Source organism: Muscardinus avellanarius, assembly GCF_963383645.1.
Source record: "Muscardinus avellanarius genome assembly, chromosome: 4".
In the NCBI taxonomy this organism is placed as follows: Eukaryota; Metazoa; Chordata; class Mammalia; order Rodentia; family Gliridae; genus Muscardinus; species Muscardinus avellanarius.
The window spans coordinates 9,780,958-9,807,390 of record NC_137789.1 but is presented as its reverse complement, the minus strand read 5'-3'; the positions used below and the strand labels follow the sequence as shown (position 1 = coordinate 9,807,390).

Genomic DNA, 26,433 nt, shown 5'->3' with positions numbered 1-26,433 from the left:
GCCTCCATGACCTCATAACTCCAGCATTTTGCATTTCTGCAAAACAATTACCATGTGAAGAACACCGAAGTCTGTTGTCAGCTCATTCAGCAGCCAGGTGCCCCTGGATGACAAATGCAGTAGCCTCTGAGTGTCTGTGTAGATGGAAAAGGTGAAATGCATCCTGAGGAAACAACTTCCTAGGTGGCCCTGTGCAAGCAGAGTGCTGCTGCCTCTCTTCTCAAAACAAAGTATTTCAAATGAGTTTATACTTATATACTCTTGACCCTCCATGGGTGAAGTCTTGCTAATTCTTAAAATGTCCTTGAGACATCTCTTTTCTATTGTCTTGTTGCAAAATACTTGGCTTCTCTTTCATGGCAGTAATTCTTTTAGTAACCATATATAATTTTACAGATGATGTTTTTTCCAAATTTCAAGTTTTTCAAATAGCTTGGCTTTTTTCCTTCCAATTCTCACTGTAAACCTGGCTAAAATCTGCCAGTAATACCCATGCCACCACCTAAAAGCTATGTTGCATTTGAATTTCTTCCACCTGATTCATTATTCTACTACCTTTAAATTTAGTCTCATACAAAGTCTCAGGACATGAATAAAATGTAGATGTGCTATTGTTAAAATATCACACATATGGCCTCTAATCCAATTCCTAGTAAAGTCCTCATTCCCATTTGAGGCTTCATGAGTACAGTCTTTTCTGTCTGTATTCCTGTTGGTATTCCTGTTTTCCAAGCTCATACAGGAATTTCACATTAATTTCTGCTTACCGTATTATAAGACAACTGTATCTTATCTCTCCAAGCCTTTCCAAAGTCCTTCTGCAAAGAGGTTCTAAAGGCTTATGAACCACATGGTCAGGTATAATAATAGCAAGAATGCCACTCTTGGTGCCAATTTTCTTTGTTAGTCGGCTTATTTGAAACTGAGATAAATATCTGAGAAAGATTTATTTTGACTCATGGTTTTAGGTATTTCATTCCATGGTCTGCTGGCTCCCTTGCTTTGGGTGTGAGGTAAGGCAGAACATTATAGCAGAAGGGTGTGGCAGAGGGAAGTTGTTCAACACAACATATGACAGGCAGAGAGAGAGAGAGAGAGAAAGAGAGAGAGAGAGAGAGAGAGAGAGAGAGAGAGAGAGAGAAAGAAGAAGAAGAAGAAGAAGAAAAAGAAGAAGAAGAAGAAGAAGAAGAAGAAGAAGAAGAAGAAGAAGAAGAAAAAGAAGAAGAAGAAGGAGGAGGAGGAGGAGGAGGAGGAGGATAAGGAGGAGGAGGAGAAGGAGAAGAAGGAGGAGGAGGAAGAGGAGGAGGAGGAGAAGGAGGAAAGGAGGAGGAGGAAGAAAAAGAATGAGGGGAAATGATAATAATATTACCCATCCAAGGCAAGTCCCCAGTGATGTTCTTCATCCTACTATGCCCACTACCTTCCATAATGTCATCAAATTATTAATTCACCAATGAGATTGGAGTCCTCATAATCCAGTAATTTCCTCAAGGCCCCTCTCTGGACATTGCTACATTGAGGACCCTGCCTTCACACATGAGACTGTGGGGACATTCCAGATCCAAACCAGAGTGGAAGGGGTAGTAGCCTGGGCTGGGGTGAAGGCAGTGTGGTTGGGAAGAGGTAGGTGCAAGGTTTCCATAGGAGGGAAATTCAGTAGGACTCTGGATTGGAGGATTAAGGAAGAGGAAGGGGTTGGAGATCATTCTTGAGTATCTACCTCATTTACCTGGTTGAATGGCTTGCTTGTGTGGCAAGTAATAAAAGATAAAAAGTGTCAGATTTGGTGATGAGAGAAGGAGATTCAGGAAGGTTATAAGTCCATTTGGGGTATACTAAGTTTGAGCACAAATGAGACATTCACAAAATGTGGCTGAAGCTTTTGGATGCAAAGCTCCCGAGCTCTGAAGGGCAGTCTGGGCAGGAAGTTTCAACATGTGGGTCAGTAGCGTGGCAGTGGTGTCAGATGGGTGCAGTGGATCTGCTGGGAACAGTGAAGATATGGAGTGAGAAGATGAAGGGGGGTGCTGATACCCATGAATACCCAACAGAAAGGGTAGAGAATCTACAAAGTGACATAAAGGAGAGGGTGGCCCCAGGAGTGAGGTGCCTAGTGGAGACACATAAGAGAGACAGTTGGCCATGAAGGGAGCTTTCAGCATCCCAAAATGCTATGGAGAGTTCAAGAAAGTAATCATTTAAAAAAGCTGAGATTAGTGTCCAGTAGTCAGTGTTGATAGAAATGAGAATGTTTTGTTGGAGAGGGCATCAGGAACTCTAAAATTCCCTCCAAGCTTAATGCTTTATGATTTTATTATGTGGATTGATCTTAGTATTTAAATAGGGAAAATATGTTACACACACACACACACACACACACACACACACACACACACACACCACACACAAATGCAGGCACACACACATCTATGTGTTTATGTGCACCTGTATTTAGAAACTGGGTAACTCAAATCCAGGATGCCTCTTTGAACTAAATATGGATGCCACACTTTCCCCCGAGGCTCCATTGCTCCCCCAGCCATGCGATCTTTCAAGCTGGAAAGGTTGACTTCATTTTCTTCAGGATCATATATGGAAAATTTGTTTAGCACCCACACCATCCTTTATGCATGACATTTCTGGCTGGCAGCTTGCTTGCTTTTCCTCTTAGTTAACCTGTGCCCAGTGTCTTATATGCTGAGCTGAACAAGCACTTGGCCATGCTGGAAGCAAAGCCCTTTTCCAGGGACATTAAAGCATTAGGCAGATGTTCCCTGGGCTCGTCCAGTGGGTGTATTTGGAGTTTTAACTTACAAAGCTCTGGCAGGATCCATGGATGGCCAGGAACACTCCCACTACATCCTTCTAACACAGCCTGAAAAGTCATTTAGCCTTCTGGCAGATTTCTCCCTTACCCTCTCTCTTCCCTCTCGCCCCTCTCCTCCAGCCTCCAACCTTGGCTGGCTGTGTTTCCAGGAATAGTTACTAGTGCACATTGGTGAGACTTTGAAGCTGTAGTTTTGTTGAGGTTACTTGGAAGTGGGATTCAGGAGCCCAAGGGTCACAAGAATGTGACTCAAATTGGCACATATGCTAAGGTATGCTAAGCCAGGTGACTTCTAGTCTCTACCTGGTGCCCAGCTCACAGGCACAAAGACTTCTCGCTGACACTACAGCCCTGAGAGAAGAGAGCTTCATGCGTGTCCTGGTGTGGGGCAGAAGCTCTTGTGCACCTGCCTCCGGTCTAGTTCTGTTACTGTTTCTGGGCCTCTGGAGCGAGGGCCAGACCCCTGAGCTCACACTTGCTCTGAGCTCCAAACGCTCTTGTTGTACCCTGAGCTGCCCTTGGGCTCCACAGACCACCCCCTCTGCACCTCGTTGGGCCTTTCCCTACCTGCTAGTTATTCCACTGTTGCTCAACAACTACAAAAGCAGTCTCACTTTTGGTGCCTCCATTTCTGCCTCTATAAAAGAAGGTGGCCAGTGATTTATTTCTTTAGGTGTTTACCAGAACCAATTGAGGACCCTCTACAAGCATGGCTTCCCAAATGTCCCACACCCACATGATCTACCAAGTGAAAATATCTGTGTTTAGTCCTGGGAGTGAGCATTTTCAGGTATCTCCCTGTATATTTTATGTCATCAGTCTAAGTACCAGGTTTGGGAATCACCCCATTTGATGCCCTCTAGGGCCATTTTTGGACAATGCGCTTCACTTCTAGCCAGGCTCCAAGTTCCAGTGTCCCTGTCCACTCCCAAGGTATTGTCACCTGTCTCCAACCACACATCTCCCAGGGCCAGGCTCCAAGTTCCAGTGTTCCTCTCTACTCCAGAGGTGTCATTACCTGTCCTCAACCACAAGGCTCTGAAGGCTGGCTTGGTTCTTTCTCCCATCACCTCTCTTCTCTCATGCAGGGCCCATCATCTGTGGACTGTTAAGCTCCCCGGATGTCCTGCTTTGCAGTATTGAAGACTGGGTGGACTACTCAGAAGCCCAGACCAACACTGCATGCCCTGGTGTGATATACGACCAGGCAGCCCAGCAGGTGACGTTTCTTCTGGGAGGCCAGGAGTTCGTGAAGGGTAAGTCTCTGCTGTTGTTCAGATTCCCCCAAAGCTATGCTTACCCCCAGCGAGGCCCTCTACCAGGTTCTTATGAGTCCCCTCCTTTGCCTGAAGAATTTGTACTTCTGAAAAAAAAAAAAAAAACAACCAGCACTATGGACCTCATAGCTCAGCAGCCTACAGACCAAGCAGCAGTTTGCCTGGCCAGACTGCAGGGCGGTGAAGTGTCGCACCCAGGCAGGGACACTCATCTTGGCTGGTTCACACGGAGTCTGGAGTTGGCTGGCTGTTGGCTACTCTGGTCTGGACTGGCCTGGGAGGCTGGCCCTGCTCCCTGTGGGTCTCATCCTCCTCCTTTGGCAATAGGTGGCAGAAGCAGGATGGAACCAAGAAGAAGAAGCAGCCTCTTAAGGGGAGGCTGGGAAGCCACACGCTGTCACTCCTGCTTCTCTCTGCTGCACAAAGCAGGTCACGTGGCCAGCCCAGAAGAAAAGAGGAGGGAAATACAGTCTGCAGGAGGAACTGCAAAGTTACTTCCAAGATTCTTGAACACAAGTAGGGGTGAAGAACAGGGGCCAATCATGCATTCTCTCCCCCAAACTAATATCTCCCGCACATAATGTTTCCCTCTCTGGGAGCCAAGAAAGTTCAAGTGGTACCAGTTGTCATGCAGTTTTATTACGAGAAGTAGGAGAGATGGGCCTTTTACCCAGGCTCTATGTACAGAAATAACCATTGATCTCTCTCCATCCCCATCTTTCTTTCAGAAGCAATTCCAACCTCTCTTTTTCACAAACTTCTAAATGTTAGAGCTAGAAGCCTCCTCTGCAGTCAGCTATTCTACTCTCTCAATTCACAGAGATGGGAGATCAGGCCGCCTTCCTGCCCTCTGCTGTCTCTCTCTCCCAGCACACCCCATCAGGAAGAGGGGGTTTCCTGCTCTGTGCTGAGCTGGGGGATGGTCAGACCAGTGCTGCTTATGGCCCCAGAACCAGCAGGACCAGTCAGCATTGCCTGCAACAGGGATGCATATACACATTCTAAAGCCCTCCACACCATGGGGCCCCAGCAACCTGTGATTCAAGGAGTGGTCCAGATAATGCCTATGTCTGCCATATTTGATCAGCATGGATGCCCAGAAGTTTTCTTTTAATCCCAGGAGCCTGAGTTATGATAAGAGCAAGGGCCTAGCTGCCCACTTTCCTCTTCTGGTTCGGTGTGAGGTTGGGGGACTCTGCTCCCGTCACCTCCTCTCTACTCTTAATCCATTTGCACCCAAACTCAGAAGGCAATATCTGTTTCCTATCCTCCCTCTAAGTTGGGAAAGATAGAAACCCTGGGTGAGAGGGTCAAGGGTCATCCTGGTGGTCCCCCTGGGAGCTCTTGTTACTATAACATATGGCGTAGGCTGCTAATGGAGGCTCTCTCCTGCGTTCTTGGGAAGCTTCTGAGATGCACACTCTATGTCCTGCAGTTCTCAGGGATCTTCTGGTGTAGGACTCAATGTCCCCCATTCTAGGAGCCTCCTGACTACTGGGAGAGTAGAGTCATGGCTCTGGATGCTGCAGAGCATCTCAAAGGCCCCTCCCTCCGTCAAGGTGGCCTCAGTGTGCACAGCCTGGCCGTTGTGCACTTGCTGCGGGTCAAGTCCTAGCCTTGGACATCAGTCCCATAAAGTCTTGCACATCTGCTCATCTCTTCCGCCTCATGGCTCATCTATGAAAGAGGAGCACTGATGGCATCAGCCTTAGACAATCATAGCAACTCCTGGTGGCTGCTGGCCAAGAGTCAGGCTCCACGCCAAGGTCACAACCTTGACATAGATCATAGATCTATGGAAGAATATATTTCCCTCTTCTTGGCTTCTGGATTGGCCTCATGACTTGCTTATGCAGCAGACAGAGGTAGAAATGACAGTATATGGAGTCCAGCCTACACTTTAAAGGTTCTGCTTCCAATAGATCGCTGCTTATGCAGTACCCCAAGGTGGGCTCAGCCCTTATCCTTGTCTCCACTTTAAAGTGTGAGAAACTGAGTGCAGAGGAGTGAGGTCACTTCCCTTTTTTAGAGCTTGGTGAGTAGGAGGAAACATCTAAAACCAGGCTTCCCAGGCTGACGTTCTCAGCTTCTTCTCCCCTGGCGCTCGTGGGTAACACACGTGGTGAGCTTTGGACAGGGCCTGACACATTTCCTTAATATTACACAGTGTCATTAGCATCACTTTGCACATTTGTCATGGCTCTTTGTTATAGTTTAAGAACTGGACTATGTCTTATTAGTGTCTGGATTCATGCAGCAGAGCATGGGGCCTGGCATAGGAAATGTATATACTATCTGTGGAGTGCTTAGCGAGAAAATCCTGGGAAGCATCACAGAATTTGGTGGAGTTCCATGAGTTTCTTACATTAGTTTCTTTTGGGGTAAATAAAATAAAATAGCATATTTATATGATGGTCACTAAGCATGCGGTATTCATTACTCTGAGAGGTAGTCCCGGGTGAAAATAGGCATGGCATGAAAGACATATGATCTATTCATGGGCAATAAATCTGGTAAAGTGTTTATTCCAGAGCATGTGCTTGGGATGTGTCCACGAAATGAAGAATGTGCCCTTGTCTGTCCTCCTTGCAAAAGAGTGACTACTAAACGACTTTTGAAGGCTGTGGATTTTTTTTAGTGCATATTATGTGTGTCTGTGTGTATTCTGGGGTTAGGGCGAGGCATAATAAGAATGCTGTAGGATGTACACATCAGGCAATTTGAGGTATATTTTGGTATTCCAAATTGAAGGTTGCCTTTGATATAGAATGACCAGAATTTTAGCTCTAGCTGAGAATAATGAAACTCAAATCCTTCTTTTCTGCAATCAGTATTAAGGTGTAATTAACTGATGGAAAAAAAATGTAATGATTTAAATTCTTACTGACATGTGAATGGTCAATAGAGACCCTTCCCTTTCCTAACAGCAGATGCTGATGTAAATGAGTGGTTCAGATTCCAGGGATGTGAACAACTGGAGAAGGTGACAGGATGGATTGAAAGAACCTGAGGGGGAACTGGGGATAGCAGTGGAAACCAAACAAAGACAGAAGCAAACTCTTTCCCTCCCTAGGTTGGTTGAGGGCCAGCTCTTTCTTCCCAGTTAACAATTAGGTAGGTAGTAAAGTGTAGGCTCTGGACGCAGACCCCAAGATTCAAATTCCAGCGTGAATGCTCATTCGAGGCATGGCCTTCCCAGTCCCTCCTGGTCCCTTCCCATTATCCCTTGAGAGGATAATGCCTATGGCTCCCGACAGCCAGGGCTAAGGGACGGGTGTTCAGGGAGTGCACAGGTGAGGCAGGAGCGCACTCTGGAGCGGTGGCCTGGATTTTAAGTTCCTGGAATTGGGTCCTGCTCATTCCATACCTCTGTGATCTTAGGCAAAGCACTGAGGCTTAGCGCCTCCATCTGTAAAATAGGGCCCCTTTTCATCTGTCACTGAGTGAACAACACATGCTCACAGGCTGCAGTGCCGGGCATCATTTTCTGAGACCCACAGCACACACAACAGAGGTGCTCCAAGGGACATCTCATGTGCCTTAACGAGCCTGCTGCCATTGAAAGGGTCTGGTTCACAGGTGGCCAGGTCATGGGGTGGACTAGCATGTCCTTATAGAGCATAAGTGAATTGGTTGCTTAGCAGGAAACTGTGAATCAGAATACACTAACTTCAAGCAGCGAGAGTGTCAAATCCACATTGCACTGCATAGCACACTCATCCGTTGGCTCAGCCAATCCTTTTGCCCATCTTGTGGGGCTGATTTGACCTGAGAACACGGCTCAGAGCTTGGCCATAAATGGATTCAAGAATCAGTCTTTGTATTAGTGCAGCAGCTGGGCCTCAAACCTGCAGCTTCAGGGACCAGAGCAGGGAAGCTCTCTTCTACACCCCTCTGTATCACTTCCACCTACGATTTCCTGGAAGCAGAAAGTGCTTGTAATTTATTCCTGTTATCATTCAAGCGAACTTGGCCTCTCTGATCACTGAGAATTTTACTGAGACTTCTTGGTTGAGCTTGATGCTGGGTATGAATGTTAACCAAGAGAAAATTCTATTAAAGGGCTCTTGGGGAAGCTGGGAAGGGAGGCAGCAGATTCAGGAATGCTGAGGGGTGAGGCGTGAGTGATGAAGGTGAACAGGAGATATGTGGACAGTCACAGAGAAGGGGGTCGGTGATGGGGCTCGTGGAGTAGCTGTGGCTCTGGGCTTTCTGCTCCATCACTCTTTCAGCAAATCCTGCCAGGCAGGCGTGAGGTGCCAGGCCAGGGACTGGGTCACAAAGGTGGCCTGGTGGTTTCTGCTGTCATTGGGCTCCCAGCTAGCTGGGTGACAGGTGTGGACATTATCAGGTACATGGGCCTTCTGTTTGCCACTTTAAACATGAGAGCTTTAGATTCTTGACCATTTGGAATAGACTGAATTATAAAATATTTATCTGTTCCTTTCTACCTTGGTTAAGAGCCTGGGCCCTGGAGGCAAACAGATAGGATTTGAATTCTGGCATTTATCTCTCTTGATTTCTTCATGTGGAAGCTGGAGACCTTACCTTGTAGCAAGGATATGAGGTTTAAATTAGATAATGAGTCAGGTATGGTGGAACATGTTTGTAATATAGTACTTGGGAGGCTAAGACAGGAGGATTGCAGGTTCACAGTCAGCCTCAGCAACTTAGTGAGGCCATCTGCAGCTTAGTGAGACCCTGTTTCAAAATAAAGAATAAAAAATAGGGCAGGGTGTAGCTCGGAGGTCAAATGCCCCTAGGTTCCATCCCCAGACCCCCCCACACAAAAAATTAAAAATTAAAAAAATAAAAAATTAAAATAAATCTGGGGTATAAATCTGAGGGTAGAATGTCCCTGGGTTCCATCCCCAGTTATCACACACACACACACACACACACACACACACACACACACACACACACACATTAGCTAATGTATGAAAGGTATCCATTATACACAATTTGGTCATTTCTTGATGCCTCAAGTTGCTAGCCAGCTGTCTCCTACTGTGTGTGTATTGTTATTTTCTGGTAGTCTTCTATTTTCTGATCTCTTTTTCTTTTTTTAGCACCCCCCACATCAGAGGGGCGATTGGCAGGGCTGAAAGGCTGCACAGGGCACAAGAAAACTGTTGACCTGCAAAGAAAAAAAACGAAACTATAAGAATGTTTGTAATACATTAAATAATAGCAGCTTCCAGCAATTGAATGCACATCAAATGTCAAGGAGGCAGAGGATAGCATATGTACCCCATTTCTACCCTCACACTGAGGAAGAGTCTCCGGGGAGCTGAGTGTATGGAATGCCAGCTCTTGAGCCTGTTAGGGTCTATGCTTTCATTAAGCCAATCCCCTGTTCCTTAAGCCCTTCTCCCATGTCACAGGTTTACAGCTGCACATCAAGAGTCTGATTGGTGCCCTGAACATAACACCTGAGGTCTAACCAGCTCTGGTTTTTTATTGGGGATCTGAAATAGAGGTCCAAGAGGCTTTGATGAGAAACAGAGTTCTCAGTCCCAGGGAGATTTGGGATAAAATGGGGGGTGCCCAGTGAGAGCAAACACATGCAAGCTCATACAAATAACAACCTCCTCTTGCAGGCCTGACGACCCTGGAAGAAACTCAGGACACCATTGCCAGTTTCCAGCAGGTTTATATGTGGAAAGGTAAGCTCCGTGGGCAGCAGGGCAAGGTTCCAGGGGATTGGCCATAACCTCTTGTTCATAGGGTGCTGTGTTCCCCATAGAAAAAAGGGAGCACTTGTTATTTTTAAACCTAAGGAATACCATCCTTCCTGATACTACAGTTACTTTTATTCCTCCTAGATTCTGACATGGGGTCTCGGCCAGAGTCTGCAGGATGTAAAAGAGACACGGAACCAAGGAAAGAACTTCCAACAGAGACAGGTATCAGCCCCCAAGCCTTCCTTCTTGCATACTTGAGTATCCAGCTTTAGAGATGAGACAGTGACACCAAGGGTTTAACTGATGAATGGGTCCATTGCTGTCACGGACTTTCAGTACAGAAAGTCAGAGAAAATCTTGAAAATTCACCACCATTGCTAGAAATAAAAACAGCCATCATAACAAAACGAGGAAAGAAAAATTTATGCGTATGACAGAGCTTGGCTTGGCTGACTGTGGCCAGTGGCTTTGCTCATGTGCACCCTATAGAGTATGTGCTAAATGTAGATATTCCCAGATTGCTTTAGGAATAAGGTGGCTATGGGAATCTTCAGAAAGTGAGTCATGACATGCAGTGGAAGCTGTGCATACAAACGCTAACCATGCACGAGCAATGGCTGAGACTTCTCTGTCTCTAGAAACTACAATTGCTATTATTGAGGTGGAGATGAAACTCAGAGGGGATAAAGAGACAAAGACAGAGGGGGAGCAGAGGAGAGAATAGAAACGAGAAGAGGAGGAGGAAGGAGAGAGAGAGAGAGAGAGAGAGAGAGAGAGAGAGAGAGAGAGAGAGAGAGAGAGAACAGTGTCCTAATCCATTTTCTATTGTTATAACAGAATACCATAGTCTGGGTAATTTATAATTAATAGATACATATTTAGCTCATGGTTCTGGATGCTGAAAGTCCAAAATTTGGGGCTCATCTAGTGAGAGCTTTTATTACATGGTGGAGGCATCAAATGAGCATGAGAGAACAAGAAGGAGCCAAAGTAACCCCCTTTTGCAAGAGACTAACCTTCTCCCGTGACACTAACATTAACCACTCAAGCAGGCAGAGCCCTTTTCACTGGGCATTATGTTCCAGGGCCTTGGCTTTGGAGGATGCAGGCTGAACATATCAAAGAGAGAGAGGCAGATCCAACCTCCGGCACTGGGAGGCAGCCTGGTACAAAGACAGGAATGCCACATCACAGAACAGAGACTGGTGACTGAGCCACTTTTCTGCCACTTACCGATGCCATGGCCTTGCGGAACTTGCTCACCCGCTAAGATCCTTGGGTTCCTCCAGTATAGAATAAAAGGATCTTCCTTGCATCTTATTCCATCAGATGGCAAAACATCTGCACATTGCTTGGAACTCAATAGATCCCTGACAAGTGGCACCTCCTTCTCCTTTTCAGAGTTGTTGTAAATGAGACAATACACAGAACCCACTGAAAATCAGCTCATCATAGCGGGTAATGAACAATCATGAGTTTATTCTGCATTCACAGAGTTGCTGTGAGATGTGGGAGTGTTTCCTAGTCTAGGGTGTGGCTTCTCAGGCCAGGAAACTGGGTTCAAATCCCACTCTCTCTCTGCCTGCCTGTAGGACAGAGCGAGTCACCTTCTCTGATTCAGTTTCCTCATAGTGGTGCCCATGAAATAGAGCAATTTTGGAATTAGACGAGCAAATTCTATAAACTGTCATGGAATGGAGCAAGTGCTCACAAATCAGTGTCTATTCTTGTTTGCTGTGATGGTGTTGGTGGTTACAAAAATCCTAGCACAGAGATGGCTCCTAGCAAGCCTTCAGTCCAAGCTACCTGGCCTCTCTTCCTGTAGTGCTTGTCAGATGGCAGATTCTAGGGTATTATTGAAGGTAGAGTCACGGTACACATCCCCAGACCCCTTGTCAGGATTGCCCTCTGTTGCTTCAGAAGTTTTCCACTAGAAGTTTCTATTTTTCCAGCAGGGTGGCAGGGGTGGTGGGTATCAATCCAGGGGACTTTTCTCTTCCTTGTCCTGATAGAAAACATTTGGCCAGGTCTCTTCATGACCTGGCTCCTCACCCTCTTGTTCTTTGCCCAGTGCCAGCAAGTTAGCTGGTCAGTGTCCCCCACACACTGCTGGGGTGTGCCCACATACCTGCTGGTTGCCATTGCTTTCCTGTTGAAGGAGAACAAGCCAGAAACTCCTCTGGAGTAGATGAAGCCAGACCTCCCTCTTCCCCAGCTTCCTGGTTTCAGGCCTTGCCCCTGAGACTCTTCTCCCAGCTCTGCTGGCCAGAATTCCCTTTGCACTGATGAGAAGCCAGGGCCTGAAGGCCCCAGAGTTCCATGGTCAATCCATCCTAGCACTAAGCCATCAGTACTGCTGAAATTCAGACATAGTCAGCTGACCCCAAGGCCTGGGTTCTTCTCAACTTCACAGCTGGCCTGGGTGTGAGAGCTCTGTCCCCACAGACTTACGCTAGCAGAGATGATAAACTGTATTCATTTGTGGAAGAGACTTTCAAATTTTAAAAACTCAGCCAATTTTTTTAACTGGCAAGTTTTACATAAAAATTCAAATATCCAGTATCTCTAGAGTAAAAGAGGAAACGTTCTGGCAATTGGTTTTAAATTTCCACGTGGTGGCAATCCTTGGAGCTGAGCAGGGCTGAGCTGCCTCTTCAGCCCTGGCATGACACTCCAGTGTGCCTCAGCCCCAACTGCCCCCCATCCAGGCCTCTGCATTTATGGTCCCGAGCCTTGGCCATGCCTTTTAGAGGTGGCCACATAGCTTGCATCAGGGTAAATGTATATGAGGTGGTTGCACTTGAGAACATTTTTAAAACCCATCATGAAATGCTGTGCCTGGGCCTTATCTACAGTACTGTTATTATCAGTGATTCCCACTGGAAGGGCCCTTGTCTTCCCAAGAGGGGAGCTGAGACCCACCTCAAGCCTTGAAGGGACTCAGGGTGAATAGGCAAAGCTCTTCTCAGTTTTCCCTTTCTCCGTTGGGCACATTCCTGGGCTTAAGACGACAAAGTACCTGCAGAAGAAATCCCAGGGTGGCCGGGAGGCTGGGCCCGGGCTGCTCCTTGTCTTCATATTGTGGGAACAAAGTGTCCCTGAGAACAAACCCTCTGATTCAAAACACAGAGGGATTTTCCTCCTTCTGTATCTGGTAACCACAGTCAGTCTGTGGGGAGTCTGTTGACAAGCACAGAGAAATAACAAGATCAGCCTCCCCTCTGGTCAGCCTGGCCCGGCCTCCCCCCCTGCAAGGGGCGTGCAAAGGTAAAGAGAACTCATAGGACTTGGACTATTCTTAATACTTGTATAAGCCAGGGAGAACAAGAAGCAGCTACCATGGTATTCATTCTTCCATCTCACAGACAAGGTTTGAGTATGAATGTTGTGTACTTGGACATTGTCAGACTAGAGAGACTTCCCACCGTCCATCTTTTATGTGACAATGTGGCAGAGGTGTGGTCGGGATGGGCATCAAGGGCAATAGGAATGCAGGGAAAGGAGGATGCCAGGCAGCCTGCACGGGTCAGGACAGGCTTCTCAGAGCAGCCTGGAAGGCCTTCCAGATGCTTCCTGGGGGAAGATATCCTAGGCGCGAGGACCACTGTGCCAAGGCTCCAAGTGCAATGTGGTGAAGGGATGCCCGGTGTGCCCCAGGGCCTTGTTTCCCTCTCTTAGGCTGACCCAGAGAGTCATCTGTGTGCTCTCTCTTCTCTTCTTTCTCTTCTCTTCTCTTCTCTTCTCTTCTCTTCTCTTCTCTTCTCTTCCCTTCCCTTCCCTCCCCTTCCCTCCCCCTCTTCTCCTCTCCTCTCCTCTCCTCTCCTCTCCTCTCCTCTCCTCTCCTCTCCTCTCCTCTCCTCTCCTCTCCTCTCCTCTCCCCTCGTCTTCTCTTCTCTTCTCTTCTCTTCTCTTCTCTTCTCTTCTCTTCTCTTCTCTTCTCTTCTCTTCTCTTCTCTTCTCTTCTCTCTTCTCTCTCTTCTAATCTCTTTCTCTTCCCCTCTCTCTTTCTATTTCTCTCTCATTCCCACATTTTCCAGGCACATTGCAGTGAGGAGAGAGGTGTGGGAGCTGGTCCTTATACAACAAACATCAGAAGCAGTAGCCAAAAGCCTGGGCAGGGGCGTGGTCTCTGGAAGGGGCTCCACTAGCTCCATATTCTTGCTCTACCAGATGTTCATAAAGAATGGTTCACTTTGGCGGTTGTTGCTAGTGAGGAAGCTCAGGCTTCAAGATCCTGTGTGATAGTGTGGAAAGCAGGCCGGCGAAAGGATGCTCAAGTCCAAGGCCAAGTAGAGAGAGTGTGGGAGGCAATGCCAGACCCCATGCCAGCAGCACTGCCAACATGCCCCAGCTCATCTCCCTAATCTGCTTCTCACCCCAGTGTGAGCTCCTCTGGGAAGACATAGTGCTGTGTTGCAGGGCCTGGACAATGGTGCTCTCTGCCCTGGGAACCTCTTCATAGAGCTGCATTGAAGAAGAGAAGAGCAGAGTTGATCCTTAAAGCACAAGTAGGAACTAGGTGGCGAGAAGGGTGTATGGAGCGTGTGTTAATAGAGGGAAGGCTTACACCACAGCACAGGGCTGCACACTGTGCAGAGATGTTCCTGTGCTGCTAGAGGGTAAATCAAGGAAATCAGAGGTGAAGCCTGAAGTGCACACAAGAGCCTATATAAAGAGCCTGGACAGCTACTTTGTGGGCAGTGGGAAGAGTGTTAATCAGAGATTGCACCAAAGGGAAACATAGAAAAGAAGAAGAGGAATAGTTGGGCTGGAATGTTCAGGTTGGGGGTTGAGTGGAGCCAAAAGCTCTCTTCACAGACAAAGGCTCCCATTTGGCTTCCATGTGGCTTGTGAAGACAGAAGGAATGTCAGTAATAAAAAGCTATGGAGTGACGGATCTGACTCCATGATCCCTGACAATGGGGAGCTGTCATGGTTGGCATAGAGTTGCCATGGGAGGCTAACATAGGCCCAGGCCAGAATCTCACAGGGAAAGCCCTACCTTGGGTGAGAAGGTAGACCGGATGACTCCTGAGGTTTTCCAAACTAAGATTGCAGATTTTGTAACTGTAATTTTTAGGATGTTCTAGGACCTTCTGAAGTCCTCCTGCCTGACCAGATGCCCAAGCCATTGGCTCCAGACCTTTTCTGGCCACACATTACCAAAGAATATCTCTATGTTTGATTCTATTTCTGTTTCAGATTCCCTATAAAGATAAAGTGAAGGAAGTTGACTCTCTCTTTGTTTATCAGATGTGAAGGCAGAACTGTTCTCCCCCGTGGACCTCACCCAGGTCATGGTCAACGCAAACCGATCCCTGCCCAGCCAGAGGCAACTGCTTTTCAAACACCGCTTTTCAGCGCAGCAGGCGAGCCTATGGTGCCTTTCTAGTAAGTATCCTCACGATTCAGTTTGTTCCTTCCAGACTCTGTGGTCCACACTCACAGGCCTGTTTGAACAACTGCTATGACATAGATCATTCAGACTCAAGGACTCAGTGACTACTATTTTCCTAAAGGAAAGATAGGACCTAATCTCTGAATTCTAGAAGCTCATAGTGTATTCTCTACTCTGCTCCTAGAGCTACCATCCATCCATCCATCCATCCATCCATTCATCCATACTTCCATCCACCTGCCCCCCCATCTACCCAGCCATCGATCCAATGGCAGTTATTGAATATGCATTATTTTCTTGGCCTTGTGTTTGAATTTGTAAATGAAAAAAAAAGCCATGCTCCTTGCACTGAAGTAGCTCACCTGTACCTCTGGCAAGGATGGCACAGTTGTGGAGACAGGGGGGTCATTCACAATGTTCAGTTTTTCTAGTCCTGTTCCCTTTGGTCTATAGATCCTGACAGCCTTGAGGTGGCCATGGGTGGATCTCATGAGGTGCTATCCTTTATACTCTGTATTTCTGAGTCTGAGGCCAACTCCTCAGCCCACCTTGACTCAGTCTTTATTTAGGGCCATATGGTTTCTCCCCCACTAGGAGAACCCCAGTGTTTTGCTTGGACCTTTCTGGCTTGACAATTATGCCTCTCCTGAGATTTGCCCTAAAAAGAGTCCCTATAAGGCATTTTCCCCAGAGGATCCTAATGAGGTGATTCTCACCTGTGGACTGTCTGAGAACAGAATTCTTACTGCTATCTCATCCACAGGCTGTGCCCAGGAGCACTCCTTCTGTCAGCTTGCAGAGATAACAGACAGCACCCCGTTGTACTTCACCTGCTCCCTCTACCCAGATGCCCAGGTGTGTGATGACGTCCTGGAGTCCAGCACCAAGGGCTGCAGCCTGGTTCTGCCCCAGCAGCCAGAGGCCCTCTTCCGGAAGAGAGGTGAGCACTCTCTGAGGTCTGTAGGAAATGAAGTTCGAATGGGCTTCTGACTCTGTGGTTTCAGAAATACCCAGATTAATTTCTTCTTTTTTGGAAAAGTAAAACTGTCTGTGCTCCTAGTAGAGATGTTGAAGCCATTCAGAAATGCATTGAGCTGACTCAAGAACAGTGCTGCTTTGGATTATCACTCAGAGAGGGCCGCTTCAAGTGTCCTGTTGGCTGGGACTCTATGTGGCTGTGTGATAGGGAGGTCTTCAGCCACGCTGGCCTAGCAGGACCAAAGCTGATGTTTCCCTCCAAGGACACGAATGATGTCATCCTTGGGCTATTCTCTCAGATGGTGTAAATATTTTTAGGTCCTTCCTCCAGAAGAATTTCCCAGTACCTGCCAGGACATATGTTCAGATGGATGGGCACCAAATTAGGCTGGAAGATGGAGTCTCAGTAGTCACCACAGACCTGAAGGGACTTTTTCTTTCATTGTGAAGTTAGCATCATCCACTCTCCAGGCATCCAAGAAGCTCATGCTGCTGTCCTATGTGGGAATAAAGTTCCATCCTCCATCTTTCCCCAGGGTGGGGAGGGGCACCTGTCAGCTTTGAAAGCAGGAGGAGACAACAGGAGACTAAATCACTATCTCCCCCAGCTGCCAACATCTAAACCTTCTGCAGTCCAGAGGCATGTGGACCTGCTACTCAGTTCTTCCCACATAAAAGTAGAGTCTAACTTCTTAGGTCTAAGGTTTACTCTCTCATTAGCTCCCAAAATTGTGTCCCTAAACTCCTCTTCCTGTTTTCTTTATCCTCCTGGGTTTATGACTACAAGAATCCTTCAAATGTCATTTTAGTGAGATTTGGGATAAGAGCTGAGAATAAATCCATGAGTTTAATATGGCATCTTTAATGGAAGCTTTGGATTGGCGTTTCCTCACTGATTCTCGTATTTGCACAGGTACGATGCGTTTCTTTCTCAATGATAACATTTATTTCTTCCTCTGTGCAGTTGTACTGAATGACAGAGTGAAGAACTTTTATACTCGCCTGCCATTCCGAAAGCTGATGGGGATTTCCGTCAGAAACAAAGTGCCCATGTCTGAAAAGCCCATTTCCAATGGGTGAGTGACCTCCGTCCTACCCCTAACATTGACTATTAAGAGTGGTCTCTTTCTATGAAAAAGGTGATGCCATAGGAGGTAGAGGAAGAAGAGTGATAAAAACTGTATGGCCCAAAGCTAAGGCAATGTGGAGGTAGTACATCTAAAACGCCTGGCTGAGGCAAGTCACTGATAATCAACACCAGAATTAGCTCTGAACCCCCAGGCAGCTGATGGAAAGAGACACACTGAGCTGCCTTTTATCAGTGATCAATGGTCAATTAATTAAAACTGTCCTGCCTGGCAATGACCTTAATCCTCAAAGCCTTGTGGTACTGTATTCAGAATCTGGAGAGCATGTAGAACTTTTAACAGACCACAAGTTATTTATTTATTTATTTATTTATTTATTTATTTATTTATTTATTTATTTTGGTGGTACTGGGGTTCCTGGAAACCCTTCTACCTCTGGGCTACACTCCCAGACTTATTTTTTGTACTTTTACTTGGAAACAGGGTCTCCTAAGCCAGCGAGGCTGGCTTTGAACCTGCACGATCCTCCTGTCTCTGCAGGGATTATAAGCATGCGCCACCGTGCTCGGCCTCAAGTTTGTTATTTTTAAAATGTGTGCCTTTATGGCTGGGTTGTAGCTCAGTGGCAAAGCGCTTGCCTGGCAAGTGCATGACCTTGGGGTTGATCCCCAGTCCAAAAAAAAAAAAAGACAAAAAATTAAATAAAATGTGTGCCTTTGTTTGCTTAGCTGTTATTTGGTTGTTCTAACTGGAGAGAGGCTTTGCTATATGTAGTCTGAGGTATGATCTCACTCACCAGAATTACCAGAAGAAATGGCTTCCTACCGACTGGTTCCTGGGGTCCACCCCCACCCCAGACCTACTGAATTGGGCTCCTGAGAATCAGAATTCTAAGGACTTTAAGAAAGCTCCCCAGTGAGGCTTCTATACTTAAAAAGTCATTGGTCATTGGTCCATGAGCCACTGATCTATTAAGTATGGTTGAGTTCTGAAATTACACATGTTGCTGACACCTAAGATTTACTTAAAAATGGAGGTAAATCTGGGAGTGGTGGTGCACGCTTGTAATCCCCATGCTTGGGAGACAGAGACAGGAGGATCGCGCAGGTCTGAAGCCAGTCTCGCTGGTTTAAGAGACCCTGTTTCCAAATAAAAATATAAAAATGGGTCTGGGAGTGTAGCCCAGAGGTAAAAGGGTTTCCAGGAACCCCAGTACCACCAAAAAAAAAAAATAGAGGTAAAAAGGTGATCCAGGCTTGTCTGTCTTAGAACCAGTATCAGGCTGACCTCGGACCTGGGTGCTGGTGGAGCACAACTTGTGGATTCTGATTCAGAAAGTGTGGTTATCTGGTAAAACCTGCAATCCAGGGAGGAGTTTAGTGATTGGCTTCTGATAAAAGCAAAGGAACTGGCAGGTGGGAAGGTGGGCAGGGATGGGAGGGGAAAGGCAGGGAGGTGGCGTGTTGGCATCTGGGCAAAGATGCAACCAGCACTGGAGAAACTGCCCCATAGATGGAGCTTAAATTACTGGGATATGATGGGTCCAAGGAAGATGAACAGCAAGAATGAGTCAGGGTCTTCATCCAAAAGGGGCTGAGAATTTGAGTTCATTCTCAGCAGTAAAGAATGAGTGATTAGACAGAGGTAGGTTGTCAGAGTGGGGAACCCAGACTTTGCCCCCAAGCACTGGTTTAGAGCCACTAAGTTCCTCCTGCCATGACTGACTTAGAAGCTACGGGTGGGGTATAGTAGCTATACCTGGTGGATATTCAAGGTAGGTCCTGGAGTGAGAGCTCAGGTAGGCAGAGCCAGAAAACAGATGCTTTCTTAGAGTGTAACTACTTGATGTTGCAGAACGAGTGAGGGAGGAAGACAAGGAAGCACCTTTGTGCTCTTTGCTCCTTAAATTTGTGCCTTGTGGCTCACCTGACTGTAAGCCACAGAATCCTCCTTTCTAGAGATCCCTTCCCTGCCATTGCTTCCTTTACCCAGAATCCAAAGCTGAGCCCTCCAAGCCCTTATCTGCAAGGATTTCAAGAGCACATTCGAGATCCCAGTTTAGTTTGATGTGGATCCAGGTTGCAATATACAGACTGTGCTTGATGAATCAACAAGCAAATGAATAAAAGACAACAGAACAATATTGCAGAAAGAGTAGAATTTTGCTTTCAGAAATAATCTTAAATCACACACTTATATAATTACAAAGAAAACTGGCCCCTAAAAATGACCAGGATCACCGTAGGTAGCCCACCCAGTAGGTCCTGGGGCCAAAGCCCTCACCCTGCTCTTTCTCCACCAATGTCAGGTTCTTTGAATGTGAACGACTGTGTGATGTGGACCCATGCTGCACTGGCTTTGGATTTCTCAATGTTTCCCAGCTAAAAGGTAATAATGACACCAATTCTATCACCCTGTATAGAACACTTAAGAGGCTAGAAAATACATTCACACCTACGATTTTCTCTGAGCGTCAGCATCCCTTCCAGAAGGGTGGGAAGGGCTGCTCTTTCACAAAGAGGGAAGCGGGGTTTGAAGAGAGCAGCTGGCACTCCATGCAGTAGCTGGGATGCAGCTCCTGGTCCAGCGACTGTGTGCTCTCCACATGCAGTCTCGCCACACACAGCCTCTTTGTCTGCACACTTCGCTGAGCGGGGCCGTGCTCCCCTCAGGCGGCATGGAAGGTGAACTTTAGATATATCCATAGGATGCTGTGATTCTGGAGGAGTCACAGTCTCTCCTGGCCTCAGTTTTCTCATCCATAAGGAGGAATATAATCTGTCAATAGGTTCTCATCAGGTGGTGTAAGAAACAATGAAGTGATACACTCAGAAGCCAGTGCAGATCTGGTACCCTGCCAGCAGGTGTGATAAACAGCACTGTCTCCACCCCCAAGTTCTCAGGCCACATGCTACTTACCTGCAAGCACCAGGTTCCTATCAGCAACCACAATCCTTCCTAGAATACAGTGGATGCCCCAAATGTCTGCTCAACAGCGGTTTTCATATTCTTTTCATTCAATTACACTCTTCCATCATGCTCATTTTCCTGACCTGGGCTGGTTTCTTTTGCTCCAGGAGGAGAGGTGACATGCCTGACTCTGAATGGAATGGGACTTCAGACATGCAGTGAGGAAAATGGTGGGGTCTGGCGCATCCTGGACTGTGGTTCTCCTGACATTGAGGCCCGCACCCATCCCTTTGGGTGGTACCAGAAGCCCAGTGAGTATCTTCTCTTTGTAGCCCTGTGGGCATCTTTCATTGACTCTGTCCCAACCTCACATCAAGGTGATATCCTAAGATTTGGAAGTAGACTAGTCATGATTTGTTGAGTGCAAGCAACAGAAACTGATTCTATTAATTCAAGCAGAAAAGAAATGTATTGGTATTCTTCTCATTGAATCAATAGAAAGATGGCCAAGTAGATCTCAGGAAAGGGATAATGGATGAAACTCCATAGAACAAGTCACTGGCTTCATCAGTGTGTCAATGGCCACTGATCTGCTCCCTGTGGGTTGATTTAAGTTAAGAAACAGTGTTTGGCCCATGTTGGGCTGAGTGTACCTATGGCTCAGTGGAGGATGGAGAGTTTGCATGACAGTGCCAACAAACCTGGGTGTACCGGGGGCTGGAGGGATGATTCCCCAGAATATAGTATGTGCCTGTTGTGGGTCAGACAGGTGCTAGACTTACAAGGGTCATATTGCTCACTACTCATAACTCCCTACAGCAGAGGCATTGGCTCCTCCACTGTAAGATAAGGAGAGTGTGGCAGGCATACAAAGCTGAAGATGCTTGACCCAAACCAGAAGCAGAGTCCAGTTGCAAACCCAGATCTGACAGCCTGCACTTCTACTTTTTCTCTTTAGGATACTGTCGCCAGGAAGGTCTTTAAGTGAGTGGATACTGAAATATTCAGATGCTTCATCTGACTGGTTTCCCCAACCCAATTGTCTAACAGGCAACTGATTAATCAATTGAAGGAGAGGAAGAAAAAGACTTAGACTTAGTGAACTAACACGCCAACCCACTGTGGGGTCACCACTACTTTCAGTGCTATGTTTGAACTGAAAGGTGCACCTGGGGCTCCTGGGTAGAAGGTGGTCCTGACCCTCCTCACGAGTCTGTGCATCCCTGTACCTCCTGGCCAACTCTTTGGGAGTGATTTATTACCAGGTTGACTGGAATCTTCTTGCTGTTTTCTACTTTCAGCATCCTGTGACTTGATTTGTGTTTAGTCTATTGGCTTTTGTAAAATTTTAACATCTTGAATTATTTTGGAAAAAATATCAAAGTTGTTTAATGACACAGCTTCCATGAGTTCCTATTTTGGAAGAACGTTCTGTATATAGCAGTCTCCCTGCTTTAACTCACAGAGGCAGAGCGAAGAGAGGGTTGGCCTAGGGCCTGGATCCTGAGTGCCCCAGGGCCAGCACCGGGCATTCATATTCCTTCCCAGCTGTGCACGCACCCTCAGAGCCTCCCGACCCCATCTCTCATCTCATCTCCTCACCCACCAGAGTCTGAAAAATGTCATTTTCCACTTTTATATGACTCATGGAAGACTCAAGTAGAAAGAAACATAAGCAGTAATTCATGTTTAGAAATATAATAGAAATAAGACCAGAGTGTTACGACATCTTGATAGGAGTTGGCAGGGAAAAGAGCCCAAGGTGCTCGCTGTCCTAACTTCTTCCAGCTGTTCTGCTGCTTTTCATCTGACTTTCCAGACCACTAACTTTTTCCAGAGTGTTCTCTGTGGGATCAGGCTGGGGACTCAGGAGTATTGAGCAGAAACTAAAATAGGGCAGGTGATTCAAATCCATTGTAAGGCTCTCACTCAAAAAAACATTGCCTCTAGTGTTCATGGGGCTAGTTCACATGGGTGCCATGTATCATGCAAGCATTATCTCATTTAACCTCACATCTATGTCAGATAAAGCAATAGAGGTCCAAGGAAGTCTAAACACTTATCCAACATAGCATAGCAGGTAAGTGAGAGAGATAGAATTGGGACCCAGGTCTCTGTCTCTGTCTCTGTCTCTGTCTCTGTCTCTCTCCCTCTCTCTCACCTGTACGCCAGCTCACATTCTAAGAAGGAGTTATAGACTCTAAATAAATAAACCTTCCTAGTGTTGGAGTCTCTTACAGAATAAGGCTATACACTTTGAAACTTTGTTGAGCTACACTGAGCTATGCCCTGTCCTAGGCATTGAGGTATAGAAGATTAATAGAATTTGGTTGTTTTCTTGGATACTAGCACCATAGAGAGGACAACATGAGCACATAGGAGTATCTATAGTACAATGGGCTGTATTCCAGAGTGAGTCTTAGACAAAAAGTGCTTTGGGAACAGGAAATTAATTAAGCTTGGGGGTCATGGATGTCTTGAGTAGAAATCCTTATCCAGCCCATTTCTGTCTTCAAGGGTCGCCTCCTGCTGCTCCTTGGCCTTTGGCAAGGAGCTGGCTGAGAAGGCACCTTCCACACCATGTGCTACTGCTTTCAGTGTCCAGGTGCAAGGGGAAAGGAAACAATACATTACAGAGGCACCAGTCTCATCCTTCCATCCATGACCCTGGGTAGAATGCACCTTGCCATGTGGTGCCTATGGCTGTTCTGGTATGGGCAGGTCTGTGTCTCCCTGGGAGGAGGTCAAGGTTGGAGGCAGCATCAACATGGTATAGCACGGCCCTCTATCAGACCAGGCAAGGCCTTCTCCCTTTAGTGGTCTTCATCAGGTGGGGCTGGGGTAAGCCTAGAGTCTCTGTATCATTTCCTAAGGCCCAAACAGGGGAAGGAACTCTTATTTCATAAGACTGCCTTAATAAATCAGGCCATTCTCCCAAGGGTCATGTTGACCAGTAGGAAATCTTCTTTTGGCTCGTGATATATTTTGTGCCAAGAACACTCATTGGCTGGGTTCTGCAAGCTTGGTGTGGTCCTTAACTCTATTTTCCCTAGTAGACAAAGCTACATGGTACCCTGTTGGAATATTCCAGCATATCAGCAGACATTGTTGTTACCCCCCCCCTCCTTATTTCTGTGTCGGTTGATCACCTGCATAAGGATAAGGCATGGTTTCTATGGGTGCAGGAAAGACTGCCCAGAGGAGAGGCTGCTGGGCACCAGCCCTGAACCACAGACAGGACCCACTGCCTCTTCTCAGCCACTGTTCACACAGGCGACATACACTTTTCCAAGGAATTTTGATTAAGAATAGTAATAATAGACTTTGGCCTTGCTTCAAATCCCTGGTTGATTATTTAGCATGTTGACATCTATTCTAAATGATTGCTATGAGACTATCAACACTAGGTCCCATGTCTTGCTAAGCTGCTAACACTGGCCTCAAACCTATTATCCTGTCTCAGCCTCCCAAGTACTAGGATTACAAGCATGCAGTGCCATGCACAGCTTATGTATTTAAAGATAAATAACAATATCATAAGTGCATGCCATTTTTCTGCTGTGTATACTCTCACTAGGGCTGATTTAACACTGTCAACTTGATGCTGTTGAAGGCAGAGTGGGGACCCAGCTCACACAACTGGCCGCTAGGAGCCCATGCATGCTGGCTCTGGTACCCCACTGTAGAGTCCCAAAAGGTCACATTCATTTGTATCCATCAGTATAGGTGAATTAGCTGAACAAGGTCCCCAAGGCCTTAGCAGGGCTATAAGAGAGGGACCCCGGGGAGTTCACCTCCCAGAATCTGGAGCTGTTGAGGTTTTCATTGCCCTGATTGCCAGAGCAGCTGATGAGCCCTAGGGGCTCAGCTCAGTGCTGTACCATGAAGGACCCACTCTCAGGCTGCTGACAGCTGCTGAGACCTCTATTTTTTTTTAAATTATTGACAGTAAGAGAACTGAAGGTAAAGCAATCACAGCAGAACTGCGGGCACTCCGCTAACTGTGGGGTGTGGAATGTCCACTAGTTCTTCCCGCAGTAGGCCCAACCTCGTTCGCCTGTTCTCTTGGCCTTAGGTGTTGCTGTGTGCCCAGGCTACTGTTAGCATTGCGCATGTTTTATTTGCAGAACCAGCTTGCTTTGAATTTCAGAATAGATTTCTAGGAGCAGAATTCCTTAGGTTTAAGGGCATGGACATTTGAATGCCCTCAATATAGATAGTTAAGTTTTTCTCTGAAGAGCACACTCTTGGGATACTTATTCTGATAATCTCTTCCAGGGAAGATAGGCACTTAGACAAACAAGTTACAACAAAGTAGGGTAACAAGTGTCAAATGCTGGCTGGGGCAGGGGGGAGTGACATGTGGGAAAAGTTATTAGTAATTGTATTATGCATGGAGCTCACAGGATATGAGCTGGCAGAAGCTGTAGCTCAGTGGTCCTCCAAGTGTGGACCTGGGTCAGGAGCATCTGCATTAGCAGGGAACCTGTTAGAAATGTCACATAGAAGCCTCCTACTCCTGTAGAATCAGACACTCTGGGCTGGGACCAGTAGAGTGTGATGCTAATGCCTCTAACTGATTCTGGTGTCTGCTCAAGTTGGAGAATCAATGCCTTGAGTCACAGTGGCAGGAACTTCCAGGAAAAGATGCAATGCGGCCAGGAAAATTCAACCCAGGAAAAGACACAATGCAGATGAAGGCTCTTGAACCCCGAGATGCTGGGTATCTTTGTTTAAGGCAGGTAAAACAAAATACCACAACCTAGGTCATTTATAAGGAAGATAAGTTTGTTTCTCCACGTGCTGGAGGCTGGGAAACAAAATACTAACCTCTGGGGAGTACCTTATTGCTAAGGGGTCACTTGGTGGTGGGCATCCTGTGGTAAAAGGGAGAAGGCATGGCAGGTGCACGTCTTCTGGCAGAAGACCAGAAGACGTGCACCTTTGCAACAGAGCTGCTCCCGAGACCACTGGTCCACGCCCCCAGAGATGACACAGATCTATTTGTGAGGCTTTACCCACATGACTACTCACCCCTTGAAGATCCCATCTCCAGAGATGGCCACAGTGGTAATTCAATTTAACATGAGACTTGGAGGGAACATTCACACCATAGTGTTGATCCCGACATGCATGACCAAAGTGAACAAGGGTGGAGGCAGGGGGAGGTGAGGGGAACCACCAGGGAGGTGGGGGATCAGAATAGAGCATGACTTGAGGCTGAGGCTTTTCATGGGAGCAAACAGGGACAAGAGACAATGATAAGAATGTGTCATTGGAAAAGGGCTATAAGTGCAAGGGCTGTTATGAGGACTTTACTATATGCCAAGCACTATGCATACATCATTATCTAGGAACATTGCAACCCTGAGATAGGTGCTACTAGCTTCTATTTTATAGACAAGGAAAGCAAAGAAAGAGAAGGTAAGTGCTTTGCCCCACAGCATGCAGCAGAAGTGTGGTCAGACCAACCTTGCCCTGGGATGCTGGCCCCAGAGCCCTTGCTCTTGATCACTGAACACACTTCACCACAGCTCAGTGAGCACAAGAGATACAGAATGCAGTCCTAGTTGGGGCCATTGGAAGAGAAAAGAGCAAGAAGGCTTTGAAGATCTGGATTTGTTCAGTAAGGGAAGAGGAAAAAAAGGGGAAGAAGAGAATTAGAGATTAGGAACTACCTACTGGGTGCAAGTGACTTCTTGTTTAATTCTTTTTTTGTGTGTGGTACTGGGGATGGAACCCAGAGGCATTCTATCTCTGAGCTACCTCCAAGCCATATTTTTAATTCTTTATTTTGAAACAGGGTCTCACTGAGTTCCAAAGGGCCTCACTAAGTAGCTGAGGCTGTCATGAACTGCGATCTTCCTGTATCAACCTCCCAAATGCTGGGATTACAAGCGTGCACCACCATTCTTGGCTTCATTTATTTCTTATATCATCCTTGTTTAATTATTATCATTAATCATCCTCATTTTATGAGGCTGAGTGCAGAGAAAGTTAGAGGACTGATCACCCTGCCCTATTTCTGTGTGGTACGTGGAGTCCAAATCCAGGTCCGCCTGCCTCCAACATCTAGGTTTCCTTGTGCAATGCAGGCTTGAGCTCTGTGCCCAGGACAGAGCCAAATGTCACATGTTGTTACCTTTGCCAGTCTCACAGTGCTGCTGAGGTGGGCAGTACTATCTCCCTGTTCCCTGCAGATGTGGAAACTGCAGAGCTTATGTGTCCTGTCCAGGCTCACAGAATCAGTTAGACATGGCAGCAGGCA

At 46.8% G+C, this 26,433-nt stretch overlaps 1 protein-coding gene across 1 annotated transcript in view; it reads left to right on the top strand.

Moving 5' to 3' along the window:
• The window catches only part of TG (thyroglobulin), a gene marked incomplete at both ends in the record, with an annotated part of 221,122 nt that overhangs the window by 70,264 nt on the left and 124,425 nt on the right, over positions 1–26,433 (top strand). Inside the window, 8 exons of the mRNA XM_080694713.1 lie at positions 3,916–4,083; positions 9,708–9,773; positions 9,933–10,013; positions 15,045–15,182; positions 15,953–16,129; positions 17,132–17,243; positions 19,564–19,643; positions 20,333–20,476. Coding sequence (XP_080550839.1) covers positions 3,916–4,083; positions 9,708–9,773; positions 9,933–10,013; positions 15,045–15,182; positions 15,953–16,129; positions 17,132–17,243; positions 19,564–19,643; positions 20,333–20,476 — 966 coding nt within the window. The remainder of the gene's footprint in view (positions 1–3,915; positions 4,084–9,707; positions 9,774–9,932; positions 10,014–15,044; positions 15,183–15,952; positions 16,130–17,131; positions 17,244–19,563; positions 19,644–20,332; positions 20,477–26,433) is intronic.